Here is a 21,434-nt window from a genome sequence, read left to right on the forward strand (position 1 = left end):
GGTTTCAGGGGACGATGAAGCTTATGTTGATGCTGTAGTGCTGTACTGGTCGACTCGAATGCTACACTTCTGCTTGTTGAACCTGGCATGGGGTTGCTCCCCAAAATTAGTCAACTTTATTTTGTTAAGAATAAATCTAGAGCTTTAACGTAGCTTCAAGAGGTACCTTGGTAGCGTGTTGGTTACTTGGTTACATTTCAGACTTATTCTTATGGTCGTGTTAGTTGGATGATGATTTGAGGTACTGCTTAAATTTTCATAGCTCGCTTTTGACGTAGTCGGGAACTTCCAGAAATCATGCTTGTAATGTGACATATTTCTCTTACATTAATGGATGTGACGCCCTATGTTAAACTAGGATGTTGAAAACTACAAAAAAGCTATAATTTTACAATTGTTTCGGATGTGCATTCTTTACAATAAATTAACTAAAACTGCCATTCAAAAAAAAAAACAAAAACCGAAATAACTGATCCACACCCTAGTAGTTTTGCAACCCATCAAGGCCGACGACAGATATTAAGGTACTGATAGCTACTAAAACAAATAAGATAAACGATTTAATATGAACTGTTGTCAATAAGAATTGGATTCAATTCATAATTCCATCAATGATTTTAAGAATTTTGATGTGTTTATCGATCACGCCCTTAATTATAAACCCGATGATCTTATCAATAACCTTTTTGTTAATCAAATTTAGCTTTATGTAACTATGACTAAACAATTGCCTCTTTCTAGATGTCAACTTTTATCACACGTTCAAAGCATGAAGAAGTAGTTACAAGTCTTTGCTCTAATGGGAGGCACGTCTATTTATTCCGCCCTTATTTTCATCAATAATTTCGTGTCTGGGAATTGATTCATTGTTCTTCATGGAATTAATATATAGACTTGCACACATGCTTCTGGTCAAGCCTCCGACCACCTAGCTGGGAAACTGATAACCCTAAGACCTTCATATTTAATTCACATACATGCAACTGATTAGAACCATGTTCTAATTTTTCTTTGTTTTCTTATTTCGTATTTTGGTTTTGGTTTTGATTTTGATTTTGATTTTGATTTTGATTTTTTCCAAGTCTATCAGCCTACAAGTTTAGCTACTCAAACAAATGAAGGAAAGTTTCAATTTGATGATCATGATTGACAATGAATTTTGGTATTTGTGGTTCACATGAGACCACCACATCCTACAAGAGTTATTACTGATCGTCTACTATTTTACCTACTAATTGATCTTATTTAAGAAACATAATTATAAGGAAATAATCGGTGTATTGATACACTAATAATATCTACTTACTATTCTCATGAGATAACATTTAGGTAGAACGATTAACCGATATGTGTACATTAGTCCACTAATTATAATTTTGCTTATAAATTATGTTGTTCTAGGGATCATGTATTTAGACTAGTATATATATAAAAGGCCGCAGACCAATTCATGTTCATGTCTAACCAAGATTCAGTAGCCATTTCTGCTATAAACTTTTCCAGGCACACCCACCTATTTCTTTGTTCAGTTCCACTGTCAGATTAATTCAGCCATTTTTGCTTCTGGGTTCTCCTGTTTAAGTTCGTTCAGATGTTCATATTTTTTGTTAGTATTGTGATCTAGGTATCTTCAAAGAAAGGTTGTAATTTCTTTTAGAAAGAAAAAGTGTTCGGTGATCAAAGCTAAAGTTCATGCTTAGGAGGGAACAGTATCGAAACGATATTCAGCTACAGCCATCTTGAACAGTTCAAATTCAAATCTCTATGAATTAAAGGTTACACAAAAGTACTGTTGGACCGTTGCTTTTATAAACCGTTGCCTAAAATATTCAAATGTTGTTTTCATCTCACGCCAAGAAATATATTTCCGAATTTCCTTTTGCTTTATATTTTTGCAGTCAATTATTTCAATCTTTTGCATGAAAACTACCTATCATAGGCCTTTTTTTCTTTTTGATTCAAATGAGAATAAGATTCATATGTTTTTGTTGTTGTTGAATATAGACCATATAGCCGGTAACACTACGGTTCTTAGCTGCAGGTTTTGGAGGAATTAAGCTACAAGTTTTCAACTACCATGGACAATTCATTGAATTCTGATGAAATCTATGATCTGGGATATCAACCTTCACCTTCTTCTATGGATCAATCAGCAGCAGAAACTTCAACAATGAGTGGTGATTCATTTCTGTATCGCAGGACTAATTCAGATGTCTCGGCTTTCTCTGAGTCAATAGATGATAGCAGCTACTCTGGTGAAGCTTCTCCTTCTTGCTGGCCAAATGTGAAATCCAATACCAGTAACCATGCTGTCCTCAGAAGACTAGAAATGAAGAAACGGATGGATCTCGCAGACGATAAACTTGAAGATCTTGAAGCTGTGGATTCAGGTGAGTTTTCATATATAGCTGTTGTTTATTAAAATGTGTCTGCCTCAGTAAAAAAATTTGGCCAAAATATTAACTGCTGTATATAAATGGCAGAACTTGAGTTGATGAAAGAAAGATTTGCAAAACTTTTGTTGGGTGAAGACATGTCAGGAGGAGGGAAAGGTGTATGCACAGCTGTTACAATCTCAAATGCGATAACCAATCTCTATGGTAATTATCCTCCTCCTGCACATTTTGATAATTATGATTTCATGACATGTTGTTTGCTTGTCAGAGAAAGCCAACATTCATTTTAGTCTGAACGTGTCAAAGTTTGGGGTCCATTTTTTTTTTTTTGGCTACAGCCACTGTTTTTGGGGCAAATCTGAGGTTAGAGCCTTTGAATCCTGAGAAGAAAGCAATGTGGAAAAGGGAAATGGATTGTCTTTTATCCGTGTGTGATTACATTGTTGAACTCACACCACTATCCCAAACTTTACCAAATGGGGCATGTGTGGAGGTGAGATTGTCAAATTCCATGACAAAATGTTACCTAGTTTCTAGTTCTTTACTATCTTTCATTGTTATAATTTTTTGATTGGTTTTCAGATGATGACAAGCAGACCAAGATCTGATATTTACATCAACCTTCCAGCTTTGCAAAAGCTTGATGCCATGCTCATTGTAAGACTACATTCATGTCCTAAGAAATCATATACTTGTGCGACAATCATTTCATCAAAGCCTGAAGTACAACTGTTTTGTGTTTTTGGCAGGAAGTGCTTGATAGCTTTCAATATACAGAATTCTGGTATGCAGAACAAGGGAGCATTTCATCAAAGTCAACTAATTCGGCAGCAGCATCAGGATCGTTTCGAAGGCTCAGTGTTCAGCGGAATGAGGAGAAATGGTGGGTGCCGGTTCCATGTGTTCCTCCAGGTGGCCTCTCTGAGAAGTCAAGGAAGCATTTAAGACACAAACGCGACAGTTCTAATCAAATTCACAAAGCTGCCATGGCAATCAACAGCAGCATTCTTTCTGAGATGGATATTCCAGAGTCTTACATGACAAGTCTTCCAAAGGTAAACAGTCTACCCCAACTAATAATGAATGTGATCTTAGGAGAACACATTTGATCTCTATGTGTGATGAGTCTGATCGATTTCATAATATGATTCGTAGAATAAGAAGGAAAAGTTTTCTCACTATAAAAACAATTTTGTGTTCAGAGTGGAAAAGCTTGTTTGGGAGATTCAATTTACCGCTACATGTCTTCCTCAGAGAAGTTCTCCCCAGATTATCTTCTGGACTGTCTCAACATAGCTTCTGAACATGAAGCCCTTGAACTTGCAGACAGAGTTGAATCTTCAATGTACACATGGAGACGTAAAGCATGCATGAGTAATTCAAAGTCTTCATGGGTGATGGTAAAGGATCTAATGTCAGAGACAGACAGGAATGATAAAAACCATATCCTAGCAGAGAGAGCAGAGAGCATGTTGTTCTCTTTGAAGCAGAGATATCCTGAGCTCTCTCAGACATCGTTGGACACATGCAAGATTCAATACAACAAGGTCAGTACTCAGTACATATTGTCAACTAAACTAGTAGCTATTTCACAAATATTGGATATTTGATCTTCATTGTTCCGTAAGACTAAACAAAACTTATTACCTTCTATACAACGCGATATGATATGACAGTTCATGTGTTGAAATGATTTTACTCAGACGAAAAACTAGTAAAAGTGTCATTGTTGCTTCTAAACAAAATTTGTTCTGTTGCAGGATGTAGGGCAAGCAGTACTAGAGAGCTACTCAAGAGTGTTGGAGTGTTTTGCCTACAACATTGTTGCTTGGATTGAAGATGTACTTCATGTAGACAGATCGATGAGAAACCAAGACTAGTAGAGAGCAAATGAGTTTCGAGCACTTGTTAACAAATATGAGATATTAATTTTGCTACGTATTCCTGTGCATGAAGCTAGTTAGATGTTATCATGTTATACAAGGGTATAGTCCACATCTCGCAGTCTGGGGAATGTTAAAAATGTCACGACCCCAAAATTTTGAGTATGAAAACTCAAATTCTGAAGTTATGAAAACTCTAAAACAATCTCAATAAATCGAAATTATTTTAATGTTACAGCGGATCATTACTGAGTTCATAGTACAACTCAGTCAAAGTGATTATTACAAACCAAATTTATAATTCAACATTATATCAAATGGAAATGTAAAAATCCTCACAAATCATCACCACAAGATAAAATAAACAACTTCAAGTCTTCAGAGTTGTTCGTCGATTTTCGCTAATCCACACTTGCGGAATTATCCCCTACACCATCGAATAGGTGCACCAGGATTGTAAACACAAACCCGGTAAGCTTTGCAGCTCGTATGAGTAACAACAATACAACTCACATAAAAATATATACGAAAATCCACAAAACATCAATTATAAATGCACTCATGACTCACTAGACGGCCCATCTGGTTGTCTAATAATGTGAAAATATATGTGCTCATGAGAAATTGGGCAACCCCTCTGTTTACCCAAATGCATTTATAATACGGGTACTCATGAGCGCTGGTACACCTCTGTTACCCCTCATGAATGTACGCCGCCGATATTAGGCAACCACCTGCTACCCAATATCAAAAATATGGGTACTCATAAGCCGATAACCCATCTGTTACCTCTTATGCAGTACCCCGGCAGACAGACTAGAGCTCTAACTGTATCGTAACTTTCGCCCGGCCAAGGCTAGGTTCCGACTGGTCCGAAGACAGACAACACGTTCGAAGACATAAACACGTCTGAAGACAAGAAACATGTCCGAAGACAAAACGTTTTAACAAAACTCAATGTTAAAACCACGTACAATAATCATCACATTATATTGTACAAATCGAATCAACATGCTCAATAAATAAATCTCAACACCAAAATGAACTTATTTGCAACGGAAATTACAACAGTATATAATATAGCAAACCATATATATGTACCTATTTTGCCATTTATACACATACACAATCCACTATATCATATACATATCATAGTTCATTCTTTAAAATTTAGCATATTCTTGAATCTCCGCAAGGGTAGATTCGTCACTGTGAGATTTTACTCACCTTATAATCTCGAGCGTAATTTCCACGATTCGGAACGTGAATCTTTTACGTGATGTGTCGATCACCTAAAAATAGATAGAAGTGGATTTAGAATCGTTACGTAAAACCTTAAATGCCGAAACAGAAATCATGTTTTACTGTTCAGTAGTTTCTGGTTTTACGAAGTACTGTTCACAAATTTACTATTCATGTATTACTGTATAAATACATATTAATTAAGTATTCATGTACGAGTACATATTGTTTACGTATTTCTGTACGTATGCATACTATTCAATCGTAAATACTGTCTTAGAAAAAAAAATTACGATTTACCCTTATAAAATTACTTTTATATTTACTGTATGTAATTTACATTTACCGTGCGTAAAATAAATTCACATTTACTGTACGTAAATCACTTTTACATTTACCGTACGTAAAAATAAATTTTTACAAAATTAATGTTTTGAATTCACTGTTCACGCGCCGCCGCATGTGGCGGCGCGTAGGGTTCACGCGCCACCTCCGGCGACCGCGCATGGCGCTCACGCGCCACTCACTCTGACAGCGCGTGGGGCCCACGCGCCACCTCTAAAACTAGCGCACGACTCGCCGCCACCGCCCCAAAACTCCTTTCTTCCTCCTCTACCCCTACGCGACCCAAGGCAGCCTCCAAGCCTCCGCACGGTCCCACACGCGCCGCCCTAGGCGGCAGTACCTCCCTCCTCTCCTCCTCCTCCGATCTCCCCCCCCCAAATCACATCAAAACAACCACAATAATCATCCTAAGCTAGCCCTCACCTCGATTTGACCTTGGAGACGTCGAATTGTCACCGGCGAAGCTTGAGAGACCGGCGGTGTCGACTTGAGCAGAGGCGAGGGATGAGCGGCGAATCGAGGTCCCAAGCTTGTCGTGGATGGCTCCAGAGGTGAGGAGCGGTGGAGACTAGCTTGCCTCGAGCACGGCGTCGCCGGAGGCGGAGTTCGCACGTTGACAGAAGGCTCGGTTGATCGTGCGGCTTCCCGGCGGCGAATGGGGACTTGTCGAGCTCGGGGTTGATTGCGGAGGCCCGTGAGAGACACGGACGGTCGGAGGGATGGATCGTCGGTGGCGATTTTGAGAGAGGGAGAGAGAGCTCGGGGAGGGAGAGAGAGAAGAGAGAGAAGGAGAAAGGGAGGCGGGGGTGAGGGTGAGGGTTTCCGAAAATGGAAACCCTATCTCCATTAAATTCCTTTTTATATCTGTTTCCAAAATCGGAAACCACTTCCATCGTTAATAACTTTCACATCCGACGTCTGATTCGAACGTGTGACGTGTCCACGAACTCGTATCGACGAGCTCTACAACTTTCGTGAAGAAAGTTTTCACAAACAAGCGACAGAGTAAAAGTCGATTCTCATGTCGTGGAAACGTAACGTTTTTCTAAAATAAAAATTCTGATAACGTTTCCGTTTTCGATTTACAACGTCGCAAAGCAACCAAATGTCGTGTAATAAATTTTGCAAACTCTAATAATTTCTAAAATTTCAAATCACTTGACTCCGAAAAATCGGGTCATTACAAAAAATGACTGTAAATTTTAATCCAGTAAAACATAACACGGACTGAATTCCGAATCAATGATTTTATAAACCTCTTATATTACAATTTCAGACATATCACCATTTTCAAAAAATTGATCTTACGGACTGGCAGTTTTAACTATTAAGGCTGCTGCACCTGAAAAACTAATACAAGTACTTTCCTTCCAGCATTGATCCACATATCAAGCGAATGAGAACTTGCACCAAGTACTTGGTGAGTCAAACTTGCAAATTTGATATCAACTTTTTAGTAAAGCCTTGGTAAAAATTATTCTCATGTGAGTTGTAAAGCAAACACGAACACTGCAGAATATCTCAAAAATAATTTCCAACACATGCGACTTTCATCTCAGATTATGAAACTTTTTATTGGCAGTATGAATTAGCATCCAAAAATGATATTCAAAATGCTCCCAAATATACAAACTACAGTACCATGACATCACTGAAATCTCCAGCAAAAGGTTCATTAATCAGACTAGGAAGACAGTTTTTATGGGAAGCATAAGGTCCACCCAGCTTTTAATCCTTTTATAACTTGATCAGTAGTGCGAGGTTCAGAAATCATAAAACACAGATTTTCAATAAGGAACAAACTGTCATAATAAAGGGAGCCTTCCTGCATCTTAGTTCTTTTAACAATATTAAGATTATGCATTTATACCAACCAACTTTTAAACTACGGTATCAACTATGCTGCATCCTAGATTCAAAATTACATGTTACTTATTTCAGATAATCCATGCCGGCATGTCAGAAAACCACTGTTCTCTTTCCTTTACTAGCATTGGGTTGCTCTCATCCCCCTACATACATCCACCCCGCAGTCTACTTTCTTCGATTATATGTCTTAAAAGACTTCAACAAGCAAAAATTTCAAAAAGAAAATGAAAAAAAGAGATGGATAATAAAGAACTTAGGGACACTAATGAAATAGAATTATACATCATACAGATAAAAATGCCTAAAGAAATGTGCATTTTATATGCAGTTTTGATGCCAGCATGAGAGGGAGTGAGTGGTAAAGACAGATAGATGCTCGGCACAAATGTAGAATTGATGATTAAAGGAGAAAAACAGCTACATATCATTCTGAAGATATCTTACTCTGATCAATTGGTAATGTGAACAAATATCCCTATATATACAACAGACCTCCGACAGCATGCAGAGGTGCACAGGTGACGGGGTGATCAAAAGGTTAGTAGTCAAGCAGGCACTGGGTGAATTGAGCCGTGTGAGACCATCTACACAAGTCTTCCAGAACGACCCCTCCCTGCCCCCACCCCACTGCGCAAAAAATGTTTCCCTCAACAGCTTCTCCGATCAAAGGACCCGAGAACATGGTAATCTTGATACCGATTATGCACAATGAATGAACCGTCAAGTAACCTGCTGCAGGGCTTCAAGCTCCAGAAGTTTCAAGCAGAAAGTTAACTAAAACTCAGCTGTCATCATCCACAACACCAATGTATGTAAGATCCTTCCGTCTTACTCTTACAGCCCCCTTGAGCCAGCTAGATGCAAGAAGATTTCCATGATCTGCATTGCCTATCAAAGCACTATTGCATGAGCTCGGGCCGGATCCTGCACCATCTTCCAGGAGTGTCCAAGGGTCAATATCATTATCCTGGGATGGCAATGGTTTCGACTTCCCCGTTACACTATTTACTGTTCGTGCCAGAGGAATCTGATTTTTCTGAGGTGGGTTCAAGTTTCCAGAGTAAATCCCAGAATTTGATCTGCTGGGCTGAAGAACAGACAAAGCCGTGCTTGGAACTTGTGATGGCTGGCATGACACAAAGCACCGAATCGAAGGAACTATTACTGGCATTGCAGTTTGAATACGCCACCTAACAGAGTCAGGCAGCTGCATATGATCCAAGTCATTCTGCATCAACGTAAAAACACATTTAAGATAGTCATAAACTCACTTACTATAAAATGAAAATAAATCAACATTTCGTTAAAGAAGACCAAATGAAAAGTTCTAGGAATTTCTGAATCTATAAGTCCTTGGTATTTTTCATTTTAGCCCTTTCAATCTTCAAGTTCAAGGAGATTCTAGTATTATTTGCAACTCCGAAGGAGCTTTTTGTGTAACTACTTTTGTGACTTCTTTCATTTGATTGTTTTTTTTTTCTAGGAAATGTAGGGTCAAAACAAGAGATGACCGAACCTGCAAATTCTCTGCCAGTTCACGATCAAATGCCACAAAACCTTTCCCACTTTCTTTTGTTGGCTTACTAGACCTCAACCAACTTGGCTGGCAACTACTTAATAGCCCATGCAAAACCAACAATAACTCATCAAAGAGATTTTTGCTCGACAAGTCTGTGAAAGCAGTAGAGGCAGCATCTGTTGAAGAATCAGACTCCCTCTTGGATAAAGAACTCTGCAAGGGAGTGAAGGATGGGGTTGCATCCTCATGCACAACTCTGTTTCCTAGAAGGCGTAAAATAACGGAGGCAAGCCCATGCCTCATGTTCCTTGTTGATGGCTCCCTGAGAGATCCAAGATGTTAAAAGTAGTCAGTTTCTTTATCTGCTCAAATATTTTAGCATGTGAAGATCACTCCTTTCTCTACTTAACAGGATGTGCTAATCGATATGATTTATCAATTATATTCAGAAAGTGCATATTTGTCATCACGTATAACATACAGAGATATTGCTAATCTATAGAAATCATAATTGTTGAATTTACACAGACAATTAAATGGAACAGTTAAACAGTAAACCAGAGAATCTGAACATGAAACAAATAAAAAGAAATGGTGAAACATCCTCCTATCCAATATATAAGTCGGCTACTTATATATTAAAGAAGACATAATTTTGCCCCCAACAAAAATAGAAAGATTTATTAAGAAATCGAGTCATGTGTGTGCATGCCAAAATGCTTCACATATCTCTAAACTCTAACGAACAGGGTTTGAACAATTAGAAAAGTAGAGCCAAGCAATTCACAACATATATCAGAAATAGATAAGCAAAGTAATACAAAACATATATCAGGTCTATGTACAGATAAGGTGGATTTAAATCAGCAATAACAAAGATAAAACAAAACTGGTGGTGCAAAAGAAAAGGCATGCTCAAGGTAACAGAACAAGTACCGTACTTGACCACAAAGAGGAAGAACGAAAAATAAACCTTTATGAAATTACCTATCTGCATAGATGATTGGAAGCAATCTCAAGAGTAACTGCAATCTCAATGACATAGAAGCACGCAAAGCTGCAGGGGACGGTAGAGCAGCATCTGCTGCTCCTGCTGCACGTCTAGCTAATCCAGGACTGCCACCTCGTATTCCTTTGCGGTTATTTCCTTTGCCTGTTGGACCTTCAATTCCAGAAGGCGTTTGTCCTGCTTGCTTGCTTGTCCCACGGGTCACTGCACTAATTTGTTGCTCAATACTACTTAACTGCTTGATCAGATCATTTGCAAAAGTATTTCGTGAGTCATCAGAACTTTGATCTATGCAGGGAAGAAGTAACTCAATGAGAGCCCTCTCTGTTACATGCTGCTGGGAGACACTGTGGCCTTCATTGTCATATATTTGATTGGACCCTTTCCCGTGCCTTTTTGACTCTGTCCCCTCTTCAACCATCTCACCCTCTTCAAGGGAGGTGGCTTCAAACTTCTTCTTATCTCCCCTATTTATGAGATCAGATTCAGAAGTAAACCAGCCCCAAGGTTTCCAAAAGTGGGTCTTAGTTGAGAGCCCTTTACTCTCAGCAATATTTATAAGCCGTTGTCTTATAGTTTTTCGTCCATAAAGAACATCTGCGCCACCAAGGAACCATTTCACCTGCAACAACATAGAATCGGCTAGTGACCTCCCAAAGAGATGAACCACATCTGAAAAAAGGGCTGCAGCATCAGGTCTAACCAATAATCTTGTGAGAATGATTTCAATGAAATATTTCTCATTTTCAGAGGCAGCAGCCTTTTCTGGACTAGGTGAAGATGAACGGATGGCATCCACTAAAGACATATCCTGTGTCTCTAGTTTTTCAACGAGGGCTTGTTCATTCAAAAGGAGCCTGAGCTCTACCCACTGCCAATGAAATTTTGCAGGTTGAAGGGTATCCAAAATATGTACAAGCTTATCTACAAGCTTTGTTTCGCGCTCTGAATAGTGAACTTTAGATTCCAGCTGTCCAGATACCTGATTTCCTTCGCCCTGAGTAAATAAAGAGTTTGGCATCTTACAATCAAGAATGGCATTCAGAAAAAGCCTTGCACGTAATGGAACAAAAGCCATGGATTTCAAATGAATGTCTGAACCGCTCAACTCCAGCATGGCTGCAAATTCTGCATCACTGCCATCTGCTGCTACTAGATCATAGAAACCCTGACTATCTCTTAGACAGACCTCACGAAACGGCAAATGCTTAATAACATCACCTATACCAGTTGCTAAAGACTGATACAACTGATTAACATCCTCACGAACCGCTAGGCTCGTGTTCAGAAGGAATGGCCGCCAGATAACAAAGGCAAATATTGCATAAGCAGGTGGAAAAACTAAACGGAGAGGAAGCATCCTCTGCATCCTGAAAAGAGCTATTATGGATGGTTCACCCAAGAGTTCCACAACCATTCCATCAGAAACAGTCCTGCAGTTTCCGACAAGCAATCTAAACCAATGAACATAAGCTTCAAGTGAATTATCACCCTTAAGTGCCCCGGAAGAACGAGCATTACCATTTGAGTTGGATCTACTATTCCTCACAAACTGAATTATATCCAACTTTTCCTTAAACCTGAAAACAGTAACCAATCTCTCCAGGCTAGTAATCCCATTAATAACTGCCCCAATGATTAGAGCCGAAACAGCAGCTGCAGCTTTTGTTGCTCTCCCAATCACTACTTTCAAAGAACTGTTCAAACCTTCGTTGGTAGTGGAATCATAAGATTCAGGAGACTGATTTCGAGAGCCCTTTCCAGGGGAGAAAACCCCAGCAAGAGCAGAGCAAGCTTCTGTTGCAAGAGCTACCTCAAATACACGAGTTTGACGCTCTCCAAGAGCTTCCTTGAGAAGAAACAGACAACTTATATGGATGCGCAGAATACGTCTAGCAAAGTGTAAGGAATCAGAGGCAGATGGATGGCCCCCTGCTCTAAAATCAGGAACCTTCGCTAGAATAAGCCCGACATTACCGATAATAGCAGAAACAGCAGATGACACCAAAGTTGGATCGCCTTCTTGAGCAGCACCACCAGTCTGGCGAATGCAGTCCATCAATTCAGTTATTATTTTATGAGCTACCTGATACCCATCATCCCATTGTTCCACTCCAGGGGCCTTAGGAGTGCTGCCAGCGAAGAGTTTTCTCTCCTTGCTGGAAAAATAGTGAAAGGCTTCGTCAACATTCATATTTTTCTGGACAATCTCTCTCATGTTGAAACCCACCCGAGATAACCGGACACCACTAATCTTTTGGCGAAAATAATCATCCAGATCTTCGACGCCTGATGGAACACCAAGCGGAAACCCTAACTCTCCATCCACTGATTGCCCAGACTCAAGTTCAGAATAAAGCCTCTTATCACATGATAGCTTGAAACTCTTCTCCCATTCGATCACACTAGCCACATAGCCATACCGCTTCAACAGATACCGACTGTAAACTAAGGCAGCGGAACCTGAAACTCTTCCATTAGATGCCACTACTGCTGAAACACGTTGCATTGTTGCTGATAAGACTTCTGGAATGAGATCCGTTGCAAGAATGATGTTCTCATACCTGAACCAGAAACAGAACAAACTAAAATGCTTGATTGAAGTACTAATATATAATGGGACCATTTATAGATAAAACAAAAATTCTAAGCAAGAGAGAATTCAAGTGTGAGATAACAATCATAAGCTGGATAAATATCACTTTGGTCACCCTGTGCGACACATCTGTTTTTTTAAATGAGAAAGTTGATCAAAAAGAGGCCACTTCCCAAAAATCACCGACAGCCAGACTTATGAAAAGAAGGAGAAAGCAAACTTAGAAAAAACTTTTACTTATTAAAGGTATCGAAACCACAAGAGTAAACTATTTATTTTGCATGTGGGTTTTATAGTGTGCTCTTAAGACTGACTCCATTCTATCAGATCTCTCCAGCATCAACAGAATAAAAAACCACACCATGTTGGTGTATTTCCCAATTAGATTTCTCTTCACAACAAAAAAGACGGGATGGAGATCTGGTATTTTTGTTGAGTGATCAAATAATGTCTCAAATTTGCATACATGTAAGTAGTATATAAAGATAAGAAACTAAACCTTCGGAGGGATGAGATTAGAAAAGACTCCCCAACTTTGCACGCTTGACCTTCAACATTTCTTGGCAGCAATGGAATGTTTCTGCTACTATGGATAGTAGAATTTGGGCTAGTAACAACCTTTGGCAGCAGCCAAAGGAGAAACTTCACTGCTGAAACTAAATCATCTGAAACATCCATCAAAAACAGTGCAGCAGAAAGTTCATCCTCGCCAAGCTTCCACCGTACGGAGCTCCTATCATCAACTGTTGTGAAATTTCTACCGAACTGGCCAACCTTAGCAATTGTCTTTTCAGTCTCTTCCACAAGCTGCCTGATGATAGTTACTAACCAAACAGTAATAGTCCTCTTCTCAGCAAATCGCAGCCGCTTCAAAGCTTTTCCAATCGAAACAATATCTCCAGCATGGTTCATTTTGGTGGTATCAGTAGGTTTCGGAGTTTCTCCCTCTATTCCAGATCTATGATGAGGACAACTAATCTTATTGTTGCAGACATGACTTGTCGAAGCTCCCTGGCTCCCCTCAATCCTAGCAGCTGCTAATTGAGCAAGACTTTGAGTTTTGCGAACTATCTTCTGCCGATTCCTAGATACCTGCTTAGTTAACTTTACTGGCGGATCAACCTTTAACGGCTCAGAGGATTTAGGTCTCTTCCTCATCCACCAGGTATCTTCATCGTCTGAAGGAATTGGAGAATTTCCTTGGATATATGAGCTCCTTTCATCACTAACTTTTTGCCTCTTTGCTCTTCTGCATTCTTCACACCCAGGGGTGCCTTCTCCAAGATCCATCTTGGTAGAGATCGACCCAAAAGGCCTTTTCAGACTCCCTTGGGATTCTTCAAGTCCTGTATCTGTTGGTGGGGTGGAACTATATGGCAGTTGTAACAGTTGTGAGATTGCTTCCTTTAGTCCTTCAACATCAGCATCACTTTTGCCCCTCCTGCCACTTTTCCCAGACAATATGTTAGATGAGAACTCAACAGTCTTCCACTGATCAGCAGAAACTGGCAAACCACCATCCTTTCCGGGGATAACATTATTCTTACGCTTCAGAGCTGACTTCATACTCAAATTATTTTTTTGATCACCAAGGAATCCATGAAGTATCAGGCGGCGCTCATTTGAGTAAGAACTGAAAGCCTCTAAAAGTTTTGGGCCTTCAGCAATCCCTGCTTCTTCCAGAGCATCATGCATAAAAAGCCCAGGCAACATCTTTAATATCTGATAATGCCTCTTCCTTCTGTCTGATTCAAGCACTGGCCCATTAATATCCATAATGCCACTAACTATAAGCTGTCTAACATAAGCATGGGGGTAAAATATTCCAGAGCGTATGAGTTCAACCACAAGAAATTGCAGTCGCTTGAAACCTTCTCCTTTGCCAACAACATGTTGATCAATCCAACAAACTATGACATCATGTAAAGGGCCAGGGCTCTCAAATATGTTTGATGATTTCACACTTCTTTGGTGCACACTAGACTTATTTTTAGATTCCATGGAACTTCTGACTGGGTAATTAATCTGCTGAATGGAACCTATCGCAGGGTTGTCATGCTTATGCTGGGGTGAACTTTGTAAGTCTCGGATCTTTAGCAACAAAAGCCGTGTGGCAATGTGTACCTGAGAAAAATCTTTTCTGCCAGTAAATTTCAACTCACAAGATGGAGCAGTTCGAAAGTCCCTGAAATCACAGGTTGCCCATTCACAAAGGAAAAACACTGAACAAACAAATGACAAGTTCACAGTCCCAATCCATTTCAATGATGTTCTTAAGGGAGGACTAACTTCTGCAACCCAACTTTCATTTATGATTCCATCGCAAGGATCTTCAAACAGAAATCTAAATGCCCCATGAACATCCCCCTGTGCAAGAGACTTATCTAGGGCCTGTACAGCTTTGGCAATACTATGGCCTGGATAGCTAGGGCTTGTAGCCTTTTCAAGATTGGCAGCACGCTTCTGAATGGATGAAACAACCTGATCAAAGGCCAAAGATTGATATTGAGCATCAAAAGCTTTACTTCTGAACACAGAAGCAACTTCTGCAGACCCAGTTTTAATCTTTCTCACATCGTCAGACATCTTTGGTAAACTTCCGTCATTTACGACATAAGCGACTACACAAGCTGGTAGAGGAAAGCAATCCAAAGCTACAAATGAGTCGGGTACAGAGAGTATTAAATAACGAAGCATCTCCACTAGAGCAGACACTGTGTATGCCCTTCTAGAGTTATCGACAAGATCGGATCCACCTTGAGAAGGTTCACGTATGAAACGAACTGCTGTCCCGACGAGATTCCGCACATAAGTTTGAGATAATACAACAGTCTCCAAAACACCATATATAATAGGCAAAAGTAACTGCACAATCTCGAGCAATTCCTTCTCCTACAACAATACATGCAAATCGTAATTAAAACCTAAGAAATTAAATGCACGATTTCTCAAACAGATCAAGATAATTTTAAACTCACTACATAGGTCTTAAAACATATAAAGGCAGGAAGAATGTAATACCTGCAGTTGACGTAATACCCATTCAATGACAAGAGTAGGAAGAAGCAACCCTTCAGCATGATGCCATTGCAGGAGTCGCACCACATACCACCACTTGAAATGTAGGGAAGGTTCCTCACCATCAAGGACGGATGATGCTGGATCACTCCGTTGTGATACTGACCCAGAATAAAGCATGTGTTGTGATCGATCTCTGTTGTGTGAACCAGAGAGTGAATTGCTTCTTGAGAAGAATTCGTCAAGAAGATGCTGCAAGTATTCAATGACATCTTTGGTCCAGAGCTCTGTGCGAGAAAACTGAGTTTTATCAGGTATCCCAGAAGATATACCGGAAGAACCTGGCCGAATCTGCAAAAGATACAGCAAATAAATGATTTAGCCTATGGCTACCATCCAATATAAAAAGTAGATATGTTGAGATAAGCGACCATTCTGATAAGAACATGTACCTGATTAAGATAAGTTACTTTGACAAACCAAGTTGCTCTCAGCAACGGCACATTATTCCTTATCAGAACTTCAAACAAAGACCTTTTCCTATACCCAAGAGGAACATGATCCACCAATGAACGCAAACGCTTGTGTTGTTGTGATAAACCCTGGAAAAGAAAAGGCAGTATATTTAAAAAACATATAAACTAGAGACAACTAGAATGACCACTTCAATCATAGGTTCCACAATAAAGCTTCAGATCAGTTGTTTAAAAGCACTTTTAGGAGCATTCGCCCCAATCTGTCAGTTATCGACTGCTGAACTCTCGCTACCCAACAGGAGAGGGCATTAGGGGATGCTATCCTGTTACTTTACCCAAAAAAAAAATTTGCTAGTTCATTCAAATGTTATTTACAGATTTACTCGAAGGACTCAATGTTTGGCCATTGAGATAGAATTATATAAACTTTGTATAAATTGCTAAATATACATAAACAATCTGTAGCGATTTCATACCATTTCCCAAAAATCCCATGGAATAGATGATAATAACTGAGGCCACCATTTCACTGCCCTCAAGAAAAATAACTACAACAGCCGTCCATTTATAACCATAAATGGTTTATATAAGATTGCAAGGAATTAATTGCCATCCTATGCAGTCTGTTCATTCCAAAGAGATGCATTTAGCTTTTGGTCACCCGAAGGATTGTTTACTGCTGGCATTTAGCTTGAGTACTGTGAACAAGATTTTAGGTTTACAAGGATTTCGGATCAAGTGTATATTTGCTTTTGTTACTGATAATTTTAGGACTTAATCCATCTCTTCTTTTATGGCAAGTTCGATACATGCTGTGAAGTGAGACAGGCTTTTGCATTACCTTGTTGCTACTCTCGGTTTCCTAGGCTGTGATTCCTAAATCACTCATTCTACACTCATTTTTTGTTGAACAAAATTTAACAAAAGTTCAACACTTCAACTCTGTTATCAATTCTTAGATTTGACTGGTGAGCTATCTGGGAAACAGGAAAGTCATTTCAGGCCGTGTTCAAACCGTCACTGGTGACAATATAACTGCCAGTGATGGTCAATTACATATCTTTTTTCATAGACTACCTACAGGCTACAGTCCAGGTAACAAGATCTGAACACTCACAGTTTCTTAATTATATCTTCTGCTTTGTTTTGTTTTCAATAAAAATGTATCACCAATTCAAATGACTGCTTGTAGAGAAAATTGCTTACCTCAACCCATTTTTTTCGTAAGTCTTCGCCACATTGCCTTTGTTCCGGAAAAGCACCAGGCTTTGTTAATAGTGGTTCGGCAAGAGGAACACCATATACTTGACCAGCCTGAAATTGAAGTATGCTTAAAGCAGTCAAGCGTGTGATTCCAACCTTATAAAACCCAACAAAAATTTTATGCAAAAGCATGTAAGCAATGTTGTTTGAGTGCAGTTTTTACCTTCCTCTTTTGAGCACGAGAGTCATTGATGGCCCTAAGACGCCTTTTGATTGCCTGCAGGCAAAAGATAAAATTTAATATCATATAATATACATAACATTTGCCAATAGAAATGCTCTGTAAGGCGAAATTGTTCAATTTAAAACATCTGAAGATGTCTCTCATAGAATTTAGGAAACTTACCTCTCTACACTTGAAGACAACAGGCTTGCTGAAATCTTGGGCCTGACTAAGTGATATTTCTTTAGACTCCTGGAAAATTTAGCAAGTGTTATTCTAAGAACCCACTTTTGATGGATCCAAAAGATTTACAATTTCAGAAGCCCTTAACAATCCAACCAAAGACCAGGGAATGTAAAAATTACCCTTGATCATCAGAATATGCCACACATAAACAGAATAGAATGTTTCTATAAATTAAGTGTAAAAACAATTATTTTCAAGAAAAGACAAGGAATTGATTCATATTCAGCGGATTTTGAATGCACAATCATATGGGTTCTGCAAATATATAATATCACTTAAAGGTCCTCTTAATATACTCAAAAATTACTAGATATATAACTGTACCTCAATTCCATCAACAGTCTCCTTGTATCCAGATTGGACATATTCCCTGTTAAGTGTCTCCTCTGGGCAATTTGGGGTTTGGGGATGAAAGTCAGGTGGCCCAAGTCTGAGATTGGATTAAGAAGAAATAAAAGTTACTTTGAATTAATACATGAAGAAGGAAACATAAAATTAAAAGGGGAAAAATAAAAATAGAAAAAAATAATACACCGATAAGTAATTATATACAATAGTATCAACATATAAAACACAGAACATTGCAGCAGCTTCGGTAACTATTTCTTTAGGTTGTAATGGTAATGAAATACAAACACAGGAACTCAAACTAAAACATCAGATGTTCTTTATATATTTGTTTGAGAGATCAAAAGGGCGGTGTGACTTCTAAAACTTACCGAGCGTTCAAAGGGTCTTTCTCACACTTCAACTTGTAAGGTGTTATTTGAGATGGTCGCCTGCATTTTACGAAGCCAAAATCAACTCAAACTATACAACCACTATAGAGGAATCTAACCTATACATATCAGGAGCTAAGAACATTAACCCAAAATGCTGGTGGAGAGAGAGGGCAACAAACTATTAGATTGCAGGAGTAATTACCTAGAATTTATAGGCAAGTGAGTTGGCAGCGTAGCTGATTCAGCTCGGGCAGAATCCCTTCCGGACCCCCCACCTATTGTGTTGTTATTAACTGCACTAGTGCAGCCGGTGGCATGATACCTTTGCATTTTTTTTTAACTATCATCGGCATACTTCCCCCAGCATTGAACTCCTAAAAGAAGCTGCCAAGCTAAACAACTAGGTCAGAACATGGGTATAATGTTGTGAGAAAACATATTCACCAGCTGAAGCTATAATTCCATTAATTCAAAGCAGAATACAAAATTTAAATGATGATGGATGTATACAGAAAGTTCAAATGAAGCTTTATCTCGTGTAAAGAGCTTATACATTATATAACTTTCATCAGATGCTACATAATGCAAAGCGATTGCAATTTGTCATGGCAAACTATTAGCTAGTAAGCATGTATTAGTATTGGGAACCCAAATATACGTTGCATGAAATGTACTAGATACTGAACTTCACCTCATTATACTGAAATAGGTAAGAAAAGACCAACTTTTAAGGAATCCAGATAGTATAGATGAGCGGACCACAAGGATTACAGCTATTTGTTTCTCATTTGTTAAAGCAATTGTCAATTCAACCAGATCAACCACAAGGACTACAACCTCTCTGCTTCTGATTATACAATAATCAGAGTCAATCTCTTCAGCAATTTATGTGAATGATTTGACTTCTAATTCTAACTAACAAATGAAAATTTGCTCCATTGCCAAATAGTTCAGACAGCATTTAGAAAAGGAAAAGAAAACACAACCCTATTGCCCACGCAATTTCTACATCTTAATACTAAAGCTCCTTGCATGTCTAAGAGATGAAAAAACTATTTATCAGCCTTAACACTAATACGAACTACAACACATTACCAAGAAGTTGCCAAATTCGGAAACTTGAGAACTAATATGATCATTAGTTCATTACTCTAACAATCCCCAAACTCCAATTTCTTAAGCTTCCATCTTTTACACTTCCACATACACCTCTTTAACATTCTACCCGCAATAGTAAAAAAGCCCAAATCAATTTGATATGCATTAGAAATACCCAATATGCTCACCTTCAAGTAGCTCAAATCACTTCAGTGCCCAAACCATCAACAATTACCAATACTCAAATCTGCTATTCAACCTAGAAAATCCAACCCACCCCCAAAAAAAAAATCCGGGCTTGTATACCTAAACACCTAATGTTCACAAACCCTATTCCCAAACCAAATGAACCAATCTAACCCCAAAATAGCATAATTAAAACTTCAAAAAAAATTAGGGTTTTCTGAGAAATACCAATTTGCAGAACAGCGAGCAATCTCGAAGCTTCGAATTGGGGCCCCCAGCATGAAGTGGAGCTAGGGTTTGGCAATGGGTGTGAGAAAAGGCGGAGACTTTGGGCTGGGAGATTGAGATGGGGAGGAATAAAAATTGAAGCTTTGCAATTAGGGATTTGAGAAAATTGGGGATTTTTTTGGGAAAAAATTGAGGGAGAGCCAAAGAAGAAGGGTTTCGGGGGTTCTTGGGGAGTTTTGACTATTAATGTTTGCAGATGATGACGATGGATGCCTCTGTTGCTTCTGTGTGTAAGAATAAAGGAGAGAGAGAGAGAAGGGTGGGCGATCTGGGACTAGTAAATTAAATTAAAATTTTATTGAATTAATATTTTTGAGTGTTATGGTGTCTATCTTTCCTTTTCTGCCCTCATTTCTATATTGGAACCATGTTTGAATGGTAAGTTGTGTTGGGGTAAAGTGGGGAAGAGAGATGGGAACAACCTAATTAAGCATTTGGATCAGATGGTCAGATTTCATTCCTCAGGCGAAACCAGGGTGAAAATTTAGAAAAGTACCACAAAAGGGGACAAAAATAAACTCCACTAAGTTCCGATATTTAGATCGCGGTTAGGTTAGTTAGTTTAAGAGACATTGTGGATTCCCATGGCAAGTGAGTGCAAGCATCTCAGACTTCATCTAGTGTAACTGCGGTTCCAAACTTCCACCAACTTCCTTATCTGTGCAAGAAACATGGAGCTGGGTACTTTGTGCCTCCATGTACTTGTCCCAATAGGCCCATTCTTGGAGGTATGTGTATTTGGTTAAAGGACACCCCATTTTCTCTTACCATATGTACTTCCACTAATACGACTCAACTTAGAGCAAATGCACCCCAAATGTCAATAGGCAGGGGCAAAAGGAAAGTCTAGCCTCCCAATTTTGCCTCTTGTTTTTTGGTGCAGCCGAGGAAGGCAAGTGTTGCCTCCGATAATAAATAAAAAACTCATTTTAGTTTTACAATATAAAAAAGTTACATCAGTGGCATGCACATGGAAGCCAATGATATGTTGAATTGACAGTTCTTTGTATGTCCTAGCAATAAGTCTGGCAAGCCAGAGTCTAAGAATTGCCATCGGCCTTGGTCGACTTGAGTATTGGTCGGGTCAAAACCTTCCGTTGCATCCCACTTTTTTG

General features: G+C 39.1%; 2 protein-coding genes across 4 annotated transcripts; one reads left to right on the forward strand and one right to left on the reverse strand.

The window, feature by feature from the left end:
* Positions 1-2,033: 2,033 nt before the first annotated feature.
* Positions 2,034-4,276, forward strand: LOC126803623 (rop guanine nucleotide exchange factor 3). Its single transcript, XM_050531401.1, has 7 exons — positions 2,034-2,390; positions 2,484-2,600; positions 2,735-2,889; positions 2,979-3,053; positions 3,146-3,451; positions 3,599-3,976; positions 4,157-4,276. The coding sequence occupies exons 1-7, from the start codon at positions 2,078-2,080 to the stop codon at positions 4,274-4,276; spliced, it is 1,464 nt and encodes a 487-aa protein (XP_050387358.1). The 5' UTR covers positions 2,034-2,077.
* A 3,799-nt stretch (positions 4,277-8,075) lies between these two features.
* On the reverse strand, positions 8,076-20,572 carry LOC126801902 (mediator of RNA polymerase II transcription subunit 12). 3 transcript variants are annotated; one of them, XM_050529385.1, is made up of 13 exons: positions 20,260-20,572; positions 18,950-19,131; positions 18,745-18,804; positions 18,350-18,455; positions 17,963-18,031; positions 17,780-17,833; positions 17,560-17,667; positions 16,330-16,479; positions 15,881-16,228; positions 13,359-15,751; positions 10,242-12,827; positions 9,252-9,576; positions 8,076-8,963 (listed from the first exon to the last, which is right to left on the reverse strand). In XM_050529385.1, the coding sequence occupies exons 2-13, from the start codon at positions 19,075-19,077 to the stop codon at positions 8,517-8,519; spliced, it is 6,774 nt and encodes a 2,257-aa protein (XP_050385342.1). In that variant the 5' UTR covers positions 19,078-19,131; positions 20,260-20,572; the 3' UTR covers positions 8,076-8,516. The 3 variants fall into 3 exon arrangements, with proteins under 3 accessions (XP_050385342.1, XP_050385341.1, XP_050385344.1); XM_050529384.1 differs by having other exon boundaries at positions 18,950-19,139; XM_050529387.1 differs by lacking the exon at positions 18,745-18,804 and having other exon boundaries at positions 18,950-19,139.
* Between the last annotated feature and the right edge of the window lie 862 nt (positions 20,573-21,434).

Source organism: Argentina anserina, chromosome 7, assembly GCF_933775445.1.
Source record: "Argentina anserina chromosome 7, drPotAnse1.1, whole genome shotgun sequence".
Classification (NCBI taxonomy): domain Eukaryota; kingdom Viridiplantae; phylum Streptophyta; class Magnoliopsida; order Rosales; family Rosaceae; genus Argentina; species Argentina anserina.